This window comes from Stylophora pistillata, chromosome 1 (genome assembly GCF_964205215.1).
Source record: "Stylophora pistillata chromosome 1, jaStyPist1.2, whole genome shotgun sequence".
Taxonomy (NCBI): Eukaryota; Metazoa; Cnidaria; class Anthozoa; order Scleractinia; family Pocilloporidae; genus Stylophora; species Stylophora pistillata.
This window is the reverse complement of record NC_142519.1, coordinates 20,611,903-20,633,862: the sequence shown is the minus strand read 5'-3', so window position 1 is coordinate 20,633,862 and position 21,960 is coordinate 20,611,903. Positions and strand designations below refer to the sequence as shown.

General features: G+C 41.6%; 1 protein-coding gene and 1 pseudogene across 6 annotated transcripts in view; one reads left to right on the top strand and one right to left on the bottom strand.

Annotated features, from left to right (window-relative positions):
* LOC111329136 (uncharacterized) overlaps positions 1 to 21,960 on the bottom strand; it is a 118,839-nt gene that overhangs the window by 40,574 nt on the left and 56,305 nt on the right. For all 6 annotated transcript variants that reach the window (XR_015994712.1, XM_088743360.1, XM_088743372.1 and 3 more), the window contains 3 exons: positions 14,434 to 14,552; positions 7,319 to 7,513; positions 6,365 to 6,575 (listed from right to left, as the gene is read on the bottom strand). Coding sequence is in view for 5 of the 6 variants with exons in the window: in XM_088743360.1 (XP_088599486.1) it covers positions 6,365 to 6,575; positions 7,319 to 7,513; positions 14,434 to 14,552 (525 nt within the window). In the remaining variant the exon portion in view is untranslated. The remainder of the gene's footprint in view (positions 1 to 6,364; positions 6,576 to 7,318; positions 7,514 to 14,433; positions 14,553 to 21,960) is intronic.
* LOC148741618 (uncharacterized) lies at positions 20,559 to 21,714 on the top strand (annotated as a pseudogene).

The following is a 21,960-nucleotide window of genomic DNA, read 5'->3' as shown; positions in this document are numbered from 1 at the left end:
CATTATACTGCTTACCAACCATATCCCCGCTATTTAACATAACATCGACTGAGCGCTTGTTCTTATGTTTATGTTGCAGCTGTGCCCACCTGCGCATTCGCTTATGTTTATGCTTATGCTTGTGTTACAACTGAGTACCGCGCTTGTAGCCTATTTCGCACTTCTGAGATAGTTATTATTCCGAGGATGAAAACAAGTACAAGGATGTTCACACTAATAACATACGCATACACAGTGCGAGTTACACCATTAAAGAAACAGCATATCGATTGATTGAAATTATGCTTGAGCTTATTTCACTGAAGTTCCCACTTGTGAACCACTTTCCAATGTCGATACAGCTCCAGGAATACCAAAAAAGCCTCAAAGAAATCACTTTAATTTACGAGCAGTTGGCCGTGAGCGACACTTCAATATCGGACTATCGGCGAGCAGCGACTCGAGTCGTTTGAGCCCGCGGTTGAAATAACCAAAAGATCAGCGTTTTAAATGTAAAATTAATATTTAGATAAAGTTTCATTATGATTTTACGTGGTGCCTAAGTGGCCTTTCGGCAAAAAGCAATGCTGTAGATATCGTTCCTAGGGAAGCGACGTAGGTGGTACAAGTCCGCCGCAATCGAGTAGATTTTGTGTTTTGCTAAACGTCCTTTCTTTGTTTTCTTTTTCGGACACAATAATCATTTTCCTGGATATATACATTCAAAAATAGAAGTATTGACGCCATGAATGAAATATATGCTGCAAGAGATAAAAGTGTATTCGGAGATTGGGCAAACTTTAATTCCCAAATGAAAAACGTATACTTTTTTACTCTTTCAACATTATCATAGGCTTCTTTTTCACCCAACACTATTCTTAGCAACGAAGGCCGCCATTTCGTTTGTTTATCACTCGCCAAAAACTATCAAATGCATTCAAAAGCCTAAAATATAAAAAAGTTTACAGGAATCGACCAACCGAGCGAGCGAACGCCCTTCATCACATCATACCTACGACTCGCTCTTGCGCATGCGCACAATTCACGAGTTAAAAAAAGAAAAGTTTCGTTTCCTTCCATGTAAACAGGAGAACGGAAAAGTTGAAACTCTTGTACTGACTATGTTTCTTTATCACAGAAAAAATCATAGGACAAATATCGACGCGGACGGGGTTATTGCGTGATAAATGTCCTGTGATTTTGCACCACGTGACGTAAAGTAACCGATAAAATCGCGCCAAAATTAATGGGTTGGTTATAATGATTCATAAAACTATAGTGCTTTGTATATAATTAAATTTGTAGCAGAATTGTTGTTTATTGTTGTTGTATGATATCTTTTTTGACATTTCTTGGCTTTTCAGTCCACCACGGCATTTTAATTATCATTCTGTGATGACTGCCTTGTCTTTTTATGCTGTTTTTTGCACTTTGTTAGTTTTTTCGAAACTTCCATATTCTCTTTATACTCCATCAAAATTGTAAGAGGAAAAAAGAACTTGCCCTCTTTGGGTATTAAACAATTGCTCTCCAATCAAAATCTACATGTTGTAGCTGTAGTACTCACTCTATAAAAAAGATATTTTAACTTATTACAACACTATTTGATTAACTTACAAAAATATACGCAGTTTTCCTGCATCACAGCATCTTTATACAGTACTGCACACAACTATGACCATGCCTGTAAATTTTGTGTCTGATCGTAACGTTGACAATTACACTGTGGCTCCTGAGAGGGAAGAATCTAACAATTACGATCAAAAAACATTTGTGCCAGCAAGTCTTATTAATGATTCAAAGACCAATTCAGCGAAAACTGAAAAACAAAAGGATGACAAACATCCTGAAGCAAAAGGAGCAAGGCGGGCTTATACGGGCAGGGATGTATACCAGTAAGGCATGCAACGAAGAAACATAAAGTTGCCATTTATCACAGTGCAATTAACTCAATTGGCAGAGACAGAGATGATTTTGAACGAGCATTTCAACCATAAAACGGTCTCGCTGAACAACTAAAAAGTAAGTCCTCTTAAGAAATTATTAATTTGCATGTGGAAGTGTCAGATGTGGACGAGTGAAGTGAAATCGTGGCACGTGAAAGGAATCTGCTGCTGTATTTGAGTGATTAAACCGAAGTTTCAGACAATCAAGAACATAAGAAAACCGATGCAAGCAAATTTGACGCAGAAGATGAATTTCATAAGGGAGTGCCTGAAGGAACAGAAAGACCATAAGTTAAAATGCGACTTTGCTTATACTGGGGTCAGAATGAATGCCACGATTGGCCGAGCCAGTACCAGGTCGCTCACGGGGCATGTCGCTTCGCGCAGCCTTTATCTTTGTTGTTGTTGTATGAGATGCAGAGTCCAAAAACATAGCAAATTCCTTTGAATTTGTCTGTTTTCAAACCTTTTTGCTTGTTATGATGGGTGGAGGTGATCATTTATCTATGTGAAAATGTAAAAATGACCTTGAACATCCCTAAATATACAAAATTTTAACGAAAACCTTTTGCTTCCAATGTGTGGGTTCGTGCTGAAGTCCGTCAATAACTTCTTACACCTTCCCTTCCATTCCGTTTCACACAGCCTCGATCCTTTTTGTATTAGCAAAGTCGCGTAATGAGCTTCCTTGTACTAAACTAAATCGAGCATGGGATCAATTGATCGAGAATCATAGAGAATTTCAAGCCTAGTGTGGTGATGATGAAGAACTGCAAGAAGCAGATAGATGGTTATTAGAGTCCCAAGCACTTGTAAAGGAACTGATTTGTAGAACTGTTGAGTATGATGAAGTCAAAATTCGCAGTAGTAAAACGGTCTCAAAAGCTGACATCGAGCCAAAAGCACCTAAAAATCCGGACGGAACGAACCGACAACTCTTTAGTCACCAGCTTTGGTTGCAGAGCAAGGAACGTAGCAGCAAAACGATATCTTCTGTGTCGCGAGAACGTGCAAGAGCAGCGGCTAGGAAAGCTGATCTTGGAAAACTGAAAGTAAAACAGCTCAAAGAGAAAGCTCAATTGGAAGCTTAGCCTAAGATTATAGCACAAAAAGCTCGGCTTGAAGCAGAACTAGTAATTCAGGAAGCAGAACACGAGGCAGGTAGGAAGGAAATTGAGGCATTGCTGTTAAAAGAAGAGTTAGATAAATATAATTTACCTGATCGCATGAAAGATTTTGAGGATAACTCGGTGGAGGGGAACAATGTAAAGATTGAGACGACGCCCCTGATCAAGCAAGAAGATGTACCTATGAATGATAGATATTAATTTGTCGAAGCAGATAGTTAAGAAATGGTTACAGAAAGTACCGGTAAGCCCTAAGGAGGAGGAAACGGATGAAGAGAAAGAGAATGACATTTCTAAGCATTTACCACGCAAAGAAAGAACTGTGGATTTCTGACAGTCTGTCCTTTCAAAGTCAACAATGATGGCCTCACTCCTTAAATTTAACTTAACAGTATTTTATGGAGATCCTTGTGCATGGCCAAACTGGTATGGCATGCTTAAAGCTTTAGTGCGTGATTAACGGCTTTCCAAAAACAGAAAATGATCTATCTCAAAGCATCAGTTAAAGGAAATGCTGAAAAAGCAATAGCTGAGATGTTTTTTGACGGTACAATGTATGAAAAGGCTATTGCGGAGTTAACTCAACGATTTGGAAACCTCAGCCTTTATTTCAAAGTCACTGATCAATAAGTTTGGCGATACCGGCAGTTCAGGATGAAAACACATCAATTTTGAGATTGCTTGTTGACAGCTTGCACAACATTGTGAGAACACTGAAGACTTATGGCCATCAAGCATATAAACGGGCTGCAGCTAATATGCAGCAGATTTTTACAAAGTTGCCTACGAAAATTGCTTTAAGGTGGAGCAGGCAAAAGTTAGAACTGCAGCTAAAGGAAGTTGACTTTAACGATCTTGTTGAGTGGCTGGGAACAGAGGTTCAGTTCCAAGAGATGGCTTTTGTACTTGAGACTTTTAAAAGCAAATTATAAACAGAATATTAACATAGCTATGGACTCGACACAAAATTACGAAGATTACTACGATAGCAGCGATGAAAAGTGGGTCTTGCGATTCTATGGCATCTCGTACGATCTAAATTCCATTCATAAAATACAACTTCACCTCACGATCGACAAAAAAATACCAGGACCGGGCACTACTTTATATAACTTCTTACCTTTCAGCGACTTCGATCAGACGTATCGAGAGTTTCATTTCTATCGCAGACGTATATTTGCAGAATGACAGACGTCACAGTGTGGTCTTTTACAAGTTGCGGACGGGTTTTTACAAAATCGAATCGCTAACAGTAGTCTTCAGGCGAAAAATGACGAGAGCATATCACAGATGTTGCTGAAGGTTAAAACTTAGTGCGCTTTCTCCTCACACAGTCGATCCACTGCTCTCTTCTAGACCTAGCTTGAGGGCGATCATCGCCGCAAAACAGTATTTTATGGAGGAATATGCCTTTAGACAAATCTGGTGTATTTGAGCAACAAGCGACCATGTAACGAGTCGGCATTTTCACATCATTTTACAGCAATTTACACATGGTCTTATACAAGAAGTTAACATTCGTTCTTGCTGTGAGGTCACTGAATGTTGGAGAGGTAGTAGACTCGGCCCAGTAATTCTCTCCCGGCCAAGCCAAAAGGGCGTGACCAAAAGAGTAACTTTGAGGCGGCATATCTCAGGAAATATTTAATCAATCGCAAAACAATTTTCGGAGACCAATCCTGATAATGCAAAGAATCGAAATATATATATATATATATACCTCTGTGGGTGAATTGGGACTTTAACGATCTTGTTGAGTGGCTGGGAACAGAGGGTCAGTTCCACGAGATAGCTTTTGGTTTTGCCAGTACTAAAGAGAATTCTCAACAAGAGAAACCCTGGGCAAATTCAAACAATTCCAAGAGTTTCAAGAAAAAGAAGGATGTATGTAATGAAACCCAATCAAATTCAGAAGCAAAAGTGGAATGTTTTGTGCGCGAAGGAGACTCAACTCGGTCTTGACGGCTTATAAAATGTCGTCGATATCACTGGAGGCATACCTTCTGCTAAGTGTAAGCCAAAATTCTCTTTAGTTGACGCAGACTTATGACAATTCCGTTGGAGAGTATAAAGAAAGCCAAGATTTCCTGATATTGTAGCCCGAACTGGAAGTAGCTCTCAATCACGTTATCTCGCTCAATGTAACCTTGTTAAAGTACAGGTATACATTGTGGAAGAACTGCTCTTGATTGTGGCAACGAAACAAAGATAATTATGAAACGTATTTTGATTACTTTATACAGTTTCTCTATCGATGCCACGGATTGTATGCACCATTCATCTCTGAGCCCGCGGTGGGTGGCAGTCGCGAAAAAGTAAGTCGCAAAGAAAAAGTCGCGAAAAAAAAAGTTGCAAAAAAACATGGGGGAGTGTAAAAAAAAGTCGCGAAAAAAAAATGGGGGGAGTAGAATCAATTCGCGAAAAAAAAGGAGTGTAAGTTTTTGATGGCACTTATGGGGCTCCATAAAAAACTTTGTATTGTAGCTTTACCAACTGAGACAATGGAACTTTATAATTATTACCCACCGATACACGCCCGTATGATAAAGTAAAATAATTTATGTATTCAGATCTGAAAAAACTGAGCTCAATTAAAACTAACCTTAGCATAAATCAGAATTCGGAAGCAATTTTGATTTTCACCCAAATAAAACATTTTGACTCTTCTATAACTTTTGTTATTCTGAAAACAATATTGCACCCATTTATTTTATTCTTCATAACTGCAAGCGAGCCAAACAAATATATCGAAACCTTGCCTCTGTTGACTACTGATGCTAACTATCTACTGTGATGTTTCTTTTCCACGTTCCTCTTCAGCCTAGACGGGGACTTTGAAGGGATTGATGAGAAGAACCATAACTACTGAACTCTTGAAATTTCGCAGACCGCAGTTACAAAAAAACACAATTTGTCAAATATCCTATTTTGGTATCAAGACATTCCCGAGTCACATCCGAGAGCCCCGGAAAAACATAACCAATCGAACATTTATTGCCAACAATTCAGCCACTTATTTTTTAGGTTTTCATTGAAATATGGACCTCGAGAACAGCTTATCTACATTGAAACTGCTGAAAAAAACTCTTTGATGCCCTCTGGGACTTAAATATCTCAGGATTTAGTAATCAAACCATTCAAATCGTTGAAATTCAAATCTCGCCGAAGATAACAAATGACAAACTTGCCCGCTATAGTGAAATTGATCTGTGATGTCATACTGATAGTGGTGTCTCGACCAATGTTTACCTCGCAGACGCCCCCTCCCTTCAGCATCTACCTTAATAAATTCAAAAAAACGTTAGCACAAACCTCTCCTTTTCCTCGAGACCTTTTTTAAAAAATGTACAACGAAGAAAACAGCAAAGAGGAAGGGAAAGAAGATGATGTCAAACACTGTCCAAAGGTTGAGGAAAAGGTATCCCCAGCGTCTAGGTTCTTGCCATGACTTTTTTCTTTCTGAGTAAAAGGAGCGGTACCACCTATAGTTGAGCAAGTCATACACCACTGGATGAGAGATGAACTGTGAAAAAAAAATTCGTCGATATATTACTTTATCCAATTTGCTGAATTTGGATTCGTTCTAACTTATTACAGTTATCTATCCAAGGAAAGTCTCATAGCTGATGTCACTATTAACAAAATTTTTCTTCATAATTATTCAAATCATTTTTAGCGATTTATCTATGACACTCGGCTGCGCCTCGCGTGTGCCACTTATTTCAGTGTCCTTAGCACATTTTGAAGTCACTTGTGTTCTATTTCAGACCAGACCCAAGGAAACTTTGAATCTCTTTCGTAAACATGCATTTAGGGGAACTAGAAATGCCGAGGCAGGGGTGAAAGATTTCTTTAAAGTAATTTAATAACAGAGATATGTTGGAAAATTTTTCCGGTCGGATTGGCTATGGCGTCTTTCAAGACTCTTTTTAACCTTTTTTTTTTATCAAACCATCTGCAACATTAAGCAACGTAGCGGACTACACCTCCCTTATAATTTTTTCGTCTCAGTTTGTTCACGATTTTCCAGTCATTTGTTTATAAGCTACAATACCATCACGAATTTCTTATATCGTCAAAAAAAGCTTCCTCGTCGATAAATTTTGCTCACATCGTTGTCTCTCCCCTTTTTCCTTATGTATACTGCGCGCTGGTGAGGGCGGCTATGTGCCTGGATGGGCAACAGCTTTCCCATTAAAATGGACTTTAGGGGTGAAGGATGGCATAGAGGATTGATTAACAACCTTTTTACCACTCGCGTTGTACCTTTTTCTGCCGCGTGTCAATTGCCTCGTCTACCACACTGTCGAAAAAACTTTGAAATTTATGTCTGGTATCGGCGTTGGATTTAAGAGGATCAACCAAGGCTAAAGTGAACTCATCCACAGATTTTGCCAGCTTTTCTATGTCGTCTTTCTCCGGGCCTTTACGATCTGCTAAACGTCGAAGTTTTTTGTTTACCTATAGAAGAAATGCATTTATTACCTTAATCATACAGCTCTATAAGATTGCTGTGCCTTTGACGAAGATTCTGACTTCGTGTCGGTCTCTATATATAATATTGTTGTAGTCTCGATAACTAGTAAAAAAAAGACAGATATCACTGCTAGCTAATGATAATCCAAGGTTGACCAAGAAACAAATGCAATGAGAGTAAACAAGTTGCAATTATTTGTAGTTTTTAAGTTAAATCGTCGAGAGTGTAGTGTATTGTCTTAGCCTGCGGAACGTTTTTTTGTTTTTCTCATTCAATCAACCAATGGGGTACCTCTTTGTGTTGTCGCTGTTTCTTGTCGTTCGTTAGTATTTTTTCGCTGGTTAGTTAGCTTCTGTTGTTTCTATGTCACGTATTTTCCTTCATTAGTTTCTTTCGTAAAATCGGCGTTAATTGCACTTTGAGTTAGCAAGTCGTTTTCGCATATATGAAAAAAGAAAAAGATAAAGCCTACACGTGAGCCATGTGGCTCGTCGGGCCGGCACTTAACTCCGGTTTCCGTAGCATGAAGCAACTAGGAGTATTTCTACTCCCCCCTGGATGGGATGCTAGTCCATCGCAGGGTTACCTCCAGCATTAAATTCGCCGGGACCCATTTGTACACCTGGGTGAAGAGAGGCACTGTGAGAGTAAAGTCTCTTGCCTAAGAACACAACACAGTGTCCCGGCCGAGGCTTGGACCCGGACCCCTCGATCCGAAGTCGAGCACAACCATGAGGCCACCGCGCCCCCCACTTTCGCATATATAACTTAGTCTTCTCAAGTGTGAGTTTTGTCTTCCGTTAGCCATACAGTAGTTCGCTTTGAGCAGTTACTCCAGTTTATCTTTATTTCGCCTTTGGACAGTTTATATTCATCCAGCAGTTTCGTAGAAATCATAACAATGTAAGTATTGTCATTTCAAGTTTTTTCAGTGGTTCAGTGTATTTCTTTCCTGTCACTTTTACTAGTCAATTGTTGTAATTTCGTATTCATTTATTGTTTTAAGTTTCAACCCACATACCATCAACATCATTCGCACCGAATAAATCGTCTTTATCACCGTGGTGTTGTGAGGTTATGATTACTGCAGTTACATATCATTGAAAATTGTTTACGCGTCGCCGTGAAGGCATGGATACGCCACTGAGCCAGATTCTCGAAGAAGGTCAACCCGCGTGAGACGACCGAATAGCAGCCAGGGACCAGCCAGGGAGCATCCAGAAGTTGGTCTTCAAACTGCCGTTCAGCATGAGAGAGAGGTGGCGTCGCTGTGCAGATGACATTATGGAGATAGAGTCAAGACCAGTAAAGTTTTAGTGACCTCGTTACCTTTGTTAATCGTGAGGCAAGGATTGCTGCCAATCCAAGGTTTGGGAAAATCTCAGCCAACGCGCAATCCAGCTCCGATCAAAGGTCACGCAGAACGTCACAATTACCAGCTGGCTTAAAACCATCTAATCCCAAGACGTCAATCTTTGTCGCCCAGGTTAAGAACAATAAAGACGTGAATTCAGAACAGTCTACTAGCAGCTACCCTACCTGCGATAGCGTTCAACCCAGCTCGTGTCCATTTTTCCAGAGGAACCAAGCACTAGAAGACTGTCATGTGCTTAGATGGAAGCCCTATAAAGAGCGGATCAAGTTCCACTCTGCAAAGAGGCTCTGCTTTGTCTGTTTGTCTGACAAGCACATCGCAAGAGTCTGAAATGAAAGAAAAACCTGCGAATTCCCTAACTGCACTCGAAAGCATCCCAGAGTCCCTCATATGTCGACTAATCGTGAGAAAATCACAGTAGATATTGGCGTCGGAACTGGGGGCAGTACTGACATTCCTGTCTTGAATGCCATGATCAATACAGACAATTGTCCCAAGCTTAAGAGCAGTAATGAAGAAGCCCGTCGTAGGACAGCTATGGCCGTCATCCTCGTTAAAGTGCGTTCGAGGGCTAACAATCAGACAATCATCACGCACTCCTTTCTCGACAGTGGAAGCAGTGCCACCTTCTGTACGGAATCGTTAATGAGAAAAATTGGGGTTGAAAAATCAAAAGTGACGATTTCTCTGTCCACCTTGGAGATAAAGAACAGTCCGCTTGAAAGTTACCTCATCCGGGCCCTGGTGGTGTCCTCTGATCTAGATGAGAACAATTTTGTCAATCTTCCCGCGCTTTACAAGAGACTCGAGATTCCGGTTTCTGAGGAAGATATTCCGACCCAGGAGGATGCGGATCAGTGGCCCCATCTAGATGGTGTTTTTGTACTTCCCTGTGATGCTGAGATCGGACTCCTAATTGGCAGTGACGTTTCGGAGGCGCTCGATCCGGTCGAGATAAGGCACAGTGAAAACGGTGGCCCCTATGCATCAAGAACACGCATTGGTTGGGCAGTGAACGGTCCCTTGGGACATCGTCGCCATGGATCCCAGGCTGTAAGCTTCTTTGTCAAAGTTGACCCCCAGCTTCAGCGCGTGATAGAAAACTTTTAAAATCGCGATTTTGCCGACTCCTTTTCTGATGATACGACGGAGATGTCGCAAGAAGAACGCCGTTTCATCCAGAGTGTTGAGAAAATACAGCTAAAGGATGGGCATTAAGAAATCCCTTTGCCTTTCAAGAATAATTTGGTCTTGGTCCCCAACAATAAGTCAAAAGCTTTGGTGCGGATCGGCTGGTTAAAGAAAAAGTTGGAAAAGGATAACAGGTTGTAGGGCGACTACAAGGTCTTCATGAGAGAATTGGTTGGCAAGGGTTATGCAAGTAAAGTTCCCGCGATTCAGATGAATCCTAAGGAGGGTGACGCATGGCATATACCTCACCATGGGATCTACCATCCCCACAAGCCCGGGAAGATTAGAGTACTTTTCGACTGTTTAGCAAAGTTTATGGGGTTACTAAATGGTATGTTAGACAAGGGACCCGACTTGACAAATTCACTTGTTGGGGTGCTGACAAGGTTTTGCGAGGATAGAGTTGCAGTTATGGCGGACATAGAAGCCATGTTCTATCAGGTTCGTGCTCCTGACCGCGACAGCTCGTTTCTGTGCTTCCTTTAGTGGGACGACGGAAAAATGACTCGTGATGTGCAAGAGTATCAGATGCTGGTTCATCTGTTCGGCGCCATATCGCCTCCGGCGTGCGCAAATTTCGCCCTTTGACGAACTGCAGAAGACAACAAGAGTTGCTTCCCCACCGAAGTGGTAAAAACCGTGAAGAGAAACTTTTATGTAGATGATTGCCTTAAGTCCTTACTCTCAGTGGCCGTTGCCATTGCCCATGTCAATAATCTGCAAGCTTTGCCTGCAAGAGGCGGTTTTAGGCTAACGAAATGGGTCAGCAATAGTCGAGAAGTCCTCCAAGCCATTCCCGAGTCAGAACGTTGTACAGAGTTGAGGAAGCTCGACTTCCAAAAAGATGAATTGCCTGCCCAACGGGCGCTAGGTATGAAATGGGACGTGGAATTGGACACCTTCACCTTTGAAATGTGCCTTAAACCGCGGCCCCCAACACGCAGAGGCATTTTTTCCGTGGTCAGCAGCGTTTTCGACCCCTTGAGCTTCATTGCACCTTTAGTATTGGTTGCTAAACAAATCCTGCAGGATCTTTGCCGCATCAAAATAGGATGGGACAAAGAACATCCGCCCGAATACGCTTTAAGTTGGCGTAATTGGATGGACGATCTCCTGAGGCTTTCATTGTTTTCCGTCAACCGGTCCGTGCTACCCGAGGGTTTTGGTCCCGTGCTATCCAGTCAACTACATCACTTCTCCGATGCGTTGGAAGTTGCGTATGGATCAGTTTCTTATCTGCATTTGGTTAATGGGGAAAGGAGAGTTCACTGTTCGTTCTTCTTTGCAAAGTCTCGCCTGGCTCCTTTGAAGGCTGTCTCTATTCCCCGTTTAGAGTTATCCGCTGCGAGCCTACCCATCTGTCAAGACAAGATGTTTAAAAGAGAGATCGAAATGCCAATCTGCGACCCTTCTGTCTTCTGGATCGATAGCATGTCCGCACTTCGCTATGTGAAGAACAAGAACCGGCGTTTCCACACTGTCGTTGCGAACCGAGATGGCTCAAACCCTGACCATTGGTATCACTTGGAGGGAACCATTAATCCTGGTGACCACACTTCTAGAGGACTATCAGCTGATGCTTTGTTTAACTGCGAGAAAGGGCTATTGGGGCCGGAGTTACTATGGAATCCTGAGCATCACTGGATAAAAGAACTTGGTGCTACAATTGCTATTCAGAACCGAGACCCGGAAGTTAAACCTTATCCAGTGGTGGAGTTCAACGAGAATTTGTCAGCAGCAGCAGCAGCAGCTGGTTTTGGTCTTGCCTATTTTATCAGGTTATTTCCAGAGATTCTCTAGCTGGCATAGCTTAAAGAAGTCGTTCGCTTGGATCTTACGCTATCGAAACAATCTCCTGATGGCGGCTAAGGGTAGAAAGGAAGCGACCAGCCGAAGACCTCACAAGAGAAACATTCACCAATTAATCTTGAAGAAATGGAAAATGCCGAGAAAGCAATTTTGAAAAATGTCCAATAAGAAGCCTTTCCAGATGATTTCGATGAGCTCAATAAATCCAGCGGTAGCAAACGCGTTAAACGTAGCAGTTGCCTTTTCAAACTGGACCCGATTCTGGAGGACGGTTTGTTGCGTGTGGGTGGAAGATTGGCTCGTGCTCGCACCTCGTATTACGCATAGCACCAAATAATCCTGCCCAAAAAGAACCACGTCCCAAGCCTTATCATCGACCATTTTCACAAGCTTTCAGGTCATTACATATATACATACATACATACAAAGGTTAATTGACCACTCCCCATAGGGGCTTTTCAGGGCCAACACCCGCCCATCCCACCAAGGGGAGGACATCCACCACACAGTAATCTCGTGCGTGGGAAATTAACGTCTCCTACCCCTAACCCTGCATGAGACGGGGCCTACGGTTTATTTGTCATTCAGGAAGACAGCATGTGTTGAGTATGATACGCCAGAAATACTGGACTATCCAAGGAAATTCTATGGTGAGAAGAGTCCTGACGAGTTGCTATAGCTGTCGTAACCACGAAGCACCCTTTTGCAAACAGAAAATGGCTGATCTGCCGAACGATCGCTTGGTTCCCGACAAGCCGCCATTCACGACAGTTGGAGTGGATTGTTTTGGCCCCTTTCAAGTGCGCCGTTCCAGAAGCCTCGTTAAAAGATATGGTGTTATCTTTACATGCCTAACAGTTCGCGCGGTTCATATTGAAGTGGCCCATAGCCCCGACACCGACTCATTCCTGCTCGCACTTAGAAGACTCATTGCAAGAAGAGGCCAGGTTAAAGAGATACGTTAGGACAACGGGTAAAACTTTACAAGCGGAGAGCGTGAGCTACGTGAGTCAATCCAGGCCTAGAACCAGGACAAGATTTCGGATGAGATGTTACAGAGAAACGTCAAATGGAATTTGAATCTACCGTACTGCTCAAAGCATGGAGGCATTTGGAAGCGATGCATTCGCTCTGTTAGAAAAATACTTTGCACCCTTCTCCAGGAGCAAACAACAGACTATGAAGGTCTTAGCACCCTTATGTGTGAAGTAGAAAGTATTTTAAACAGCCGCCCTATCACTGTGGTCTCCGACGACCCTAGAGACGTAGAGCCCCTCACACCGAATCATCTACTGTTGCTCAAAATTTGATTCACCCATGCCCCCGGGCGTTTTCCAAAAGGAAGATCTGTTCTCTAGGCGGAGATGGTGGCAAATCCAATATCTGTCCGATATATTCTTGAAGAGGTGGTCTAAAGAGTACCTACTTTTGCTACAGAGTCGACAGAAATGGCTACATCCAGGCAGAAACCTCGCAGTTGGAGACGTTGTTTTAGTTTCTGCTGAGAACACCAGTTGGAATTCCTGGCCACTAGGAAGAATTCAAGAGGTCTTTCCGGATAAAAAGGGATTCGTTCGCAAAGTTAAGGACAACGTTAAGTCCTCCATTGTTGAGCGTCCCGTAGACAAGCTTGTGTTATTGGTAAAAAGAAAGGAATAAGAGATTGTCCAACAATGAAAGCACTGTTTTAGAATTTTCCTTGTTACTATAGTTTCAGAGACCTTGACGAGAGATTTGTAAGGTTTTTCTTACAAATAACATGTATGCTAAGAGTTTTTTGCTTAGACCCAAATTAGTAGATGTGTAAGTGCTTCCAAAACTCAGCACTGAGGGGCCGACGTGTAGGGTCTTAGCGCGCGGAATGTTTTTTTTGTTTGTTTTTCTCATTGAATCAATCATTAGGGTATCTCTTTGTGTTGTCGCTATTTCTCGTCGTTCGTTAGTATTTTTTCGCTGGTTAGTTAGCTTCTGTTGTTTCTATGTCACGTATTTTCCTTCATTAGTTTCTTTCATAATATCGGCGTTAATTGTACTTTAAGTTAGCTAGTCATTTTCGCATATATAACTTAGTCTTTCACAGTTCAGAGTTTAGTCTTCCATTATAGCTATACATTAGTTCGCTTTGAGCAGTTACTCCAGTTTATCTTTATTTCGCCTTTGGGCAGTTTATATTCATCCGGCAGTTTCGTAGAAATCGTATGAATGTAAGTATTGTCATTTCAAGTTTGTTCAGTGGTTCAGTGTATTTCTTTCCTGTCACTTTTACTGGTCAATTGTTGTAATTTCGTAGTCATTTATTGTTTTAAGTTTCAACCCACATACCGTCAACATCACTCGCACCGAATAAATCGTCTTTATCATTGTGGTGTTGTGAGGTTACGATTACTGCAGTTACAGGTAGTAAGAGTATGAAGAACTTACAAGAAGTAGTAAAAACCAACTCAGTAATCAGGGATCACGAGAGGCGAAAAGGCTAAAAAGGCTAAAGTATACCAGTAAAATCAGTTAAGATTACGCAATAGGACCAACCTGGAAAGCTTGGAATAAGGTGTTAGTTTTACAACTTGACAAGGTTTTTGGAGTCACTTCTTTCTTAATAGCATCGAAATCTCCTTTATCCAGTGTATCATTGAGGTTTTTTTCAATAGCTGTAAAACAATCAGACTTAAATAAGAATGTTCCCAAGGGTTATCTTTAAAACAAGGAAGTGGGAATGGGGGAATGAGGAATGGGAGAACCAGGAATGGGAGAATTAGGAATGGGAGAACTAGGAATGGGAGAACCAGGAATGGGAGAACCAGGAATGGGAGAATTAGGAATGGGAGAACTAGGAATGGGAGAACTAGGAATGGGAGAACTAGGAATGGGAGAACTAGGAATGGGAGAATGAGGAATGGAGGAATGAGGAATGGGCGAATGAGGAATGGGCGATTGAGGAATGGGCGAATGGCCAGTGGACGAATGAGGAATGGGCGAATGAAGAATGGGGAAATGAGGAATGGGGAATGTGGAATGAGAAATCTTTAAAATGGGAAATCTTTAAAAGCAGGAATCTTTAAAATGGAGAAAATCTTTAAAAGTGAGAAACTTTAAGACGGGAAATCTTTAAAAGCGAAATCTTTAAAATGGAGAATCTTTAAAAGCGGGAATCTTTAAAGTGGGGGGGGTCTCTAAAAGCGAGAATCTTTAAAAAGTAAAAAGTAAGTAAGTAATTCAACTTTAATGTGGCACCACACTTAGCTTCAAGCTACTTTCCAAGAGACCCACAATAAACAACAGAAACAAATATTTCAAATTGAACATAAATCGTTGAGAATCCCAACTGGCCGGAGGCAAACCAGTAGGTTATTTACAAGCGTGGCAGAGGATTTGAACTCGGAGCTACCGTGAGACAAATTCAGGTAATGGTCAGAGCGGGACTCGAACCCGGGAATAGCGGATTACGAGTCCGACGCGTTGACCACTCGGCCACGCTGCCTCCTTTAAAAACGAAACAATTTTTTGTACTAGACTGAATCAGCCCTATAAGCAATTATGATTGAATACTCTGATTTATATTGTTTTTCGGTATTATCCTCGCGGTTCAAATAACAGCCGGCTGTCGGTGGCAGCCGGAACTTTTAACACACTTGCTGGCGATTTTTTTACCAAAGAACTAGAATTTTTTAATAAAATTTCACGCTCAATGACCGTCCAACTGAAGTGAAAGTCGTTGCCCTGTTATGGTGATTATTTTATATCAGACAATAAAGCAGCCAAGAAATGTTTTAAAAGCTTTTTGGAGACGTAAACGAGTATAAAGATTCGACATTTGAAGCGTGCTATTCTTGGGTTTCAGGTGACGTCACAAGCTTTGCTGAAGTTAGTATCCGCCATGTTGGTGTCCCTCGGGTGTCAAATTTATGCATAATTAGTCGATTTCTATAGTGAAGCCCTCTCTCTTATCGCCGTATTATTTCGCCAACTACATGAATATCCAGAAAGAAAAAAGCGATAAAAGTATCTGGCATTCATCTTAAGGTATCCCAGTCCTCTCTGAGTATGCCGAAAGCTTAGAGAGTTGGAAGGAAAGATGTTTACAAAAGATCTCGGTCATCGCGGTTGACCCTGCAAGCGTAACAGCCGAGAAGTTCAGTCCAAAATGCTTGCCTCTTGTAGAAGTGTCGGATTTGCTGAGTTACCTCGTTCTTGAGACCAGCTTCTACACCAAGAAGCAGTCCAAGACGTTCAAGAGTCTAGAGGCGTTTAATCAAATGGTGTCGGGATTTGTAACCTCAGTTGTAGGCAAAGTAATCGCCGGCAAGTATGTCGTGAGAGCACGAGTTTGGCATTCACAGCATATGAATGATCCTTTTGTGAACATTTGGGTCATTTCCGAAAACAATGGGACTATTTTGTCAGCCCATTGCTTGGGATGCAAAGCTGGACTGGCTGAGTCATGCTCACATATCGCGATTGTGTTATTTTATATTAGAGGCAACTACTCGAATTCATGGCAAGCTCGCTGGGTGTCACGAAAACTCAGACACCGAAAACTCAGATCCCTCGAAGTGTTCTCCAAGCTTCCGAAGTGCTCCATAGTTCGATAGTGCATAGCATAAAGCATGAACCAATTGTTTTATAACATAATCGGTGGAATAATGCAACAAATCCGACGCGAAAGACGGACAACAATATCAAGAGTGATTCTTCAGTGAAGCGAATCGTGACGGCGCTGATGCCGAGTCTTCTTTCCCGTTGTTTTTCTCTTTCTACCTCATTTAAGAACTCTAGCCCAAGGGTCGCAAAATTGTTTTCGTTTTGGAACTGGTGGGCCGAGTCTCTGTTTGTATCCATTGTTATCGCGAAATATTTAAGAATTTTAACAGAGCGACAACAAGGATCTGTGCGACGAAGTACAAAAAAGTAAACAAATGTCCCTTTCGGCTCGTCAAAATCACGCCACATTTTAATACTTTGGTGTTGGAGCGAGCGCATTTGATCCAGTTAACTGTGAATGAAAAGCTCAAAATTAACGGGAAAAATGGAAGAAATTTAAGCAAAATGAAGTCTTGTGTCACTCTAAAATGTTTTAATGCTCAACCATCGGACGATTTTGCGAAACGTCCAACTTGCGGCCTTGTTTTTGCTGCTTCAGTTGGATCAAGACCCAAAACGTCAAAATACACGCGGCATTACCAGGAGTGATCATGAGTCGAGTTTATCTCTTGAATTTTCGAGGGGTCTGAGTTTTCGGGGTCTGAGGTCTGAGTTTTCGGGGTGTGAGTTTTCGTGACGCCCCAAGCTTGCTTGCACTCAGGTAAAATGCTCATGGATTTTGCCGACATATGTCAATGAAGTGCCGTATGCGAGGGCTAAAGACATCGATTTCTCATCGGCGAAGAAGCTCAAAGAAAAGCTCGACCAAACAATCGAGGATCTACAACAGCCGCAAGCCTCGAACCATACAACAACTTCTAGTTCCTCCTGTCCTTCCCCTTGATTTGTAATGATCTTAGGTATAGCGCATTAGATCATATATCCAATGAATTTTGCGCTATAGAAATAATAAAATTATTAAATTATACGAAAAAATGCTTAGTCTTTATGCTTTCCACTTTTGCTCGAACAGCCAACAAAAATGCATAAAACCATCCCTTCTTTCTCACATGAACTCTTCGTTAGATACGGTTTGTTTACGCTCGAGGGACACCAAGATGGCGGATAGTAACCGTTGCTAAGGTATTGGTCACGTGGGTGAAACCCAAGGATAAGAAGTATTTTTGTTTACCGTATTCAGCTTTCTCCGTCACATTACCGTGTTTATGTTTCAGCAGGTACATACTACCTTAAATCTAGATTTATTTTCCGCCAAATCCTGTTCAATGTCGTTTGTAAAGCCTCACGCGTTCAAATTAAAGTCGGTGCTTGACATTACGGATTTCCCATGACTGTAAATGAAGAAGCATGATAGTTTGTCTAGAAAAAGTTGATTATCATTCAATGCATTTTTCCCCCATTTTCATTGGCTGGGAGCCCATCACGTGACCTGCAAATAACTGCCTACAAATAATTGTCTGCTCATGCGTTCTACCGTCTAACTCCGTTTTTGGTGCAAATAATATTCTGCTTATGCGCAGTAGTAACCACGCTCTTGTGGTCGCTCTTAAGGTTTCAAGATAACCAAAAATAATTGATTTCTAGAAATCAATTTTGACAGCAGTGCGCGCTTGCCGCTTCCCCCAAAAATTGAAAACAAACTCGGTGATCGAATGATAAAACAATTATTGAACTCGGTTATCCCAAAATATCGTGATTTGTCAGTGTCTCGCAGATCAATTATTTGCCACAGCCTTCGGCTTCGGCAAATAAATGATCTGCTCGCCACGGACAAATCACGATCATTGGGATAACCGAGTTCAATAATTGTTACATATTTCACGCTTGATCAGACACCGAAAAATTGAGCCGTTCGCTACGCTTTGTTATTAGAAAGGGAATTGCCGCAACGAAACTTGTTGATCAAAATAAAGATTCTGATGCTGGAATTATTTTAGCAATTTAATCATTTTGAGTGTTGAAAACATGTGCTGAGTGCCCTTCCATTGTAGCGCAGTTTTACTTTTGTCATCAGTCATGAATTTTTTTAATATATTAACAAAGTTGAAATGGTAAATTGGCCACCGTTGCGATTGTAAAAGCTGACGTTTCGGGCGTTAGCCCCTCGTCGGAGCGAATAGAGGAATTGTGGGTTGTGTGTGCTTTAAAGGCAGAAAATGGAGCTACGTTATTGGTGGGAACATGGCAACGAGAAAAACACGAATAAATTAGTGGAATGAATAGCGTTCGTTGATACCTGTGGGATTTAGACCGCCGGTTTGAAAGATGAGCTTTATTTCAAGAGTTTTACGGCTTTCCGTGCTACCTAATAAGTGTAGGGAAAGACCGCAGATTGCCATATGTTGCTTAAAATGATTAGGTAAATTAAAATGTCTAGCGACTGGTTTCGATGTGTACTTGTCATTCCCCTCCGCGTCGCGAAGGTGTTCTCGGAATCGGTCACCTAGTCCTCCGCCTGTTTCGCCGATGTAAATCTTTTTGCAATAAGTGCAAGTTATGCAATAGATTACATCAGCCTTTAGTCATGAATTTTGATTGCTTCACTGACTTAAAATTGAAAAAACGATGAACCTCTCAGACCACTCATTTCTTTGGTCGATTTCATTCTACGCTTCTAAAGATTCCTCATTTTAAAGATTCTCGCTTTGAAAGATTCTCACTTTAAGAAACTACAATCGTACGCGTGCTAGACTATCCGCTTCTTCTAACAAAGTTGCAGACATATATCATCAGCATTGTGGCTTTATAAAGACGATGAAAGCCATACACTACCTACTTATAATTGTACACTGAAAATATGCCTTACCCCAATTGATCTTTAATTTTGTTGTTTGTGCTTTAAATAATAAAATCGGCTTTCCATTGGAGATGGATGTTTTTCTACGTGTCTCTGCGACCGAGATTGCGTTACCTGTGACAGAGCTGAATTTATGCACACGCACTAGGTTTTGGCAGTTGCACATGGACATTAACTTAAGAAACCGCAGAAAGCTCAAATTCAATGATAAATCCGGGTAGATTTCCCGTGTTACTGTAACATCACGAAGCGAAGAAATGTGACAAAACAAGCGAAGAAAAAACGTGATGTCTTCACAAGTGGTTTCACAACATGGGGTGTAATCCAGCTGTCAAAGAACTCTCCGGACAGGTCCAAGCTCCGGACAATAAAATTTCCCTGACCGAATCGGTCACATTTACTGACTTCTACGTTTTGCCGACGGATAATATCGGCAAGCAACAGTAGCCATCCTACTTCCACTTCACAGGTTTCGTAAGTTTTTACGCAAGAAGTGATCGGCAGCGGCCAGGACAAATTGGAAAACAAACCTTGGGGAGTCGCAAGGAATACCTGGTCGCGATATTTGGTGCCGGTGACTAACTCCTTTGTTCGGAAACAGATAAAATCGATTTTAGCGCTTTCCCATATTCCAAGTACTGCAGTGTTTTTGCTCTATTGATTAAGCTAAATGACTTCTATAGTTCTATTTTGTCTGATTATATAAGTTCGTATAGACAATTCCACAGCTGTAAGCCGTCGTTAGTGAGGATGACAGAGGAATGGAGGTCAATGCGCGATGATGGGCAACTCGTAAGGATAGTGTCAATAGACTTGCCAAAGGCCTTTGATATTATACAACAACCCCTGTTATTAGCCAAGCTCAAAGCCTACGGACTAGACGAGGACAACTGTGCCTTGTAAAGAGATTATCTGTCAAATCGACAACAGAGAGGGAAGATTGGCGACACGTTCTCATCATGGAATACTGTTAAAGTGCACCTAACCCCCAAAATTTTTTTTTGCTTAAAATAATCTTCATTCTTTGGTGAGTATTTCTTTCGAAAAGATTGTTGGATTTGGTTAAATCCTCGATATTTTATGCCCCGTTGAAGTCGAGATCTGAAGGGACCACGACTGCGTAAATGGAAATCTGGGCAGAGTAGAGCTGTGACATCACTTCGAGAAGACGCTCAAGGAATTCTCAACCAGTCGTCGATTTGCGAAAGCCTTTCTAGCACGAAATCCATTCTATTTTTTCTTCATAGCCTCTGGAATTCAAGTGAAAATAACAATGTCTTCCAAATCACCGGACTTGGAGACGAGCTTCGACTCAGACGACTCGGAAATGAATTTTATCGCTTGCTACGAACTTCAAGATGAAGGGCAGTCATCTCGCGTCTCACCATTATCACCAGAAACCTCAAGCGATTCAGGTGATGACGATGCTGCTTATACTGACGAACCACTGGCTGATGCAGAATGGATAAAAAAACACCAAGAAGAAACGAAGGCTAACGAAGAGCTCGAACGAAGCCTTAAGGATCGGTTACAGGGCAATGTAGAACTGAAAGAATGGTAATATTCGTGGGTTAGCTTTAGTTATGCATTACATGTATGGGCACGATTGCTTCTGGCGCTATTGTGTATGTATTTCTTAGATAACTTTTCTGCTAATTTGCTGAACTTTGGGTACAAGTGTGGAAATTGCAACGTCGCTTTGTTACAAAACATCAGTGAATGTTATTGCTGTTGTGAACTGGAAGGCTGCGAAGAATCGATGAAGAGTGACCTTGTCATACAAGATCTTGCCCCTGATGTTAACTTGACCTGTATCACTGAACACCCAGGATTTTATCCCGTTTGTCGTCAGAAGTGGAGTCTGAGATTAGCAGCGGACAAGTTCAAAACCAAAGGGAAGGAAAGGTATCGGCAGACGGGAAGCGAAGAAAGGTGAGCAATATTTACTGCTGGTTGGTGTGATTCCTTTTCGAGTTTACCAAAACATAACGCACCTGAATTTTCAAGTTATGAAGTTCGAAATAGTCTCCTTTGAACACTGACGCATAAAACTACCCCAATGTTTGAAGAGTGGCTTTTGCCGTCTGTCGTTTGACTTTGTTGAGAGTCTAGGGGAAACCACCACAGGACACCCACCACAAGAATCCCACCGCAAGAATCCCACCACAAGAATCCCACCACAAGAATCCCACCACAAATGCTGAAGGTGGTCCTGTCAACCTCTCTGTTTGATCTCTTGCAGTTTCTTATGCAGTGTTGTATATAGCGAGTTTTCTAGGCTGGTACCGGTGTGCGGGCTTCTGGGAAAGAAACGGGTTCCCTTGCCGACCTGTGCTTATACTACAATTTGAAAACCGTTCCCTGACAGTAAGGAGGATGAATTCACAGGTTTCCAACTTGATGAAGAAAACTAGCTGTGCCATTTTACTTGTTCTACAATGAACATGACACACTCTTACAAACTGTCAAACAAGTACAATAAGAAAACAATTTAACAAACTTTCAAATGCTTTAACTTATTATGTGTAAAATAAGATCAAATGTTATCAGGTGTACAATGCACTCTATTCAGCAGATGACCATTCCACTACTTCCACCATAATTTATACAATTTCATCCGTGATTTCCATCTCTTTCTTGGATCTCAGTAATTTTGTAAA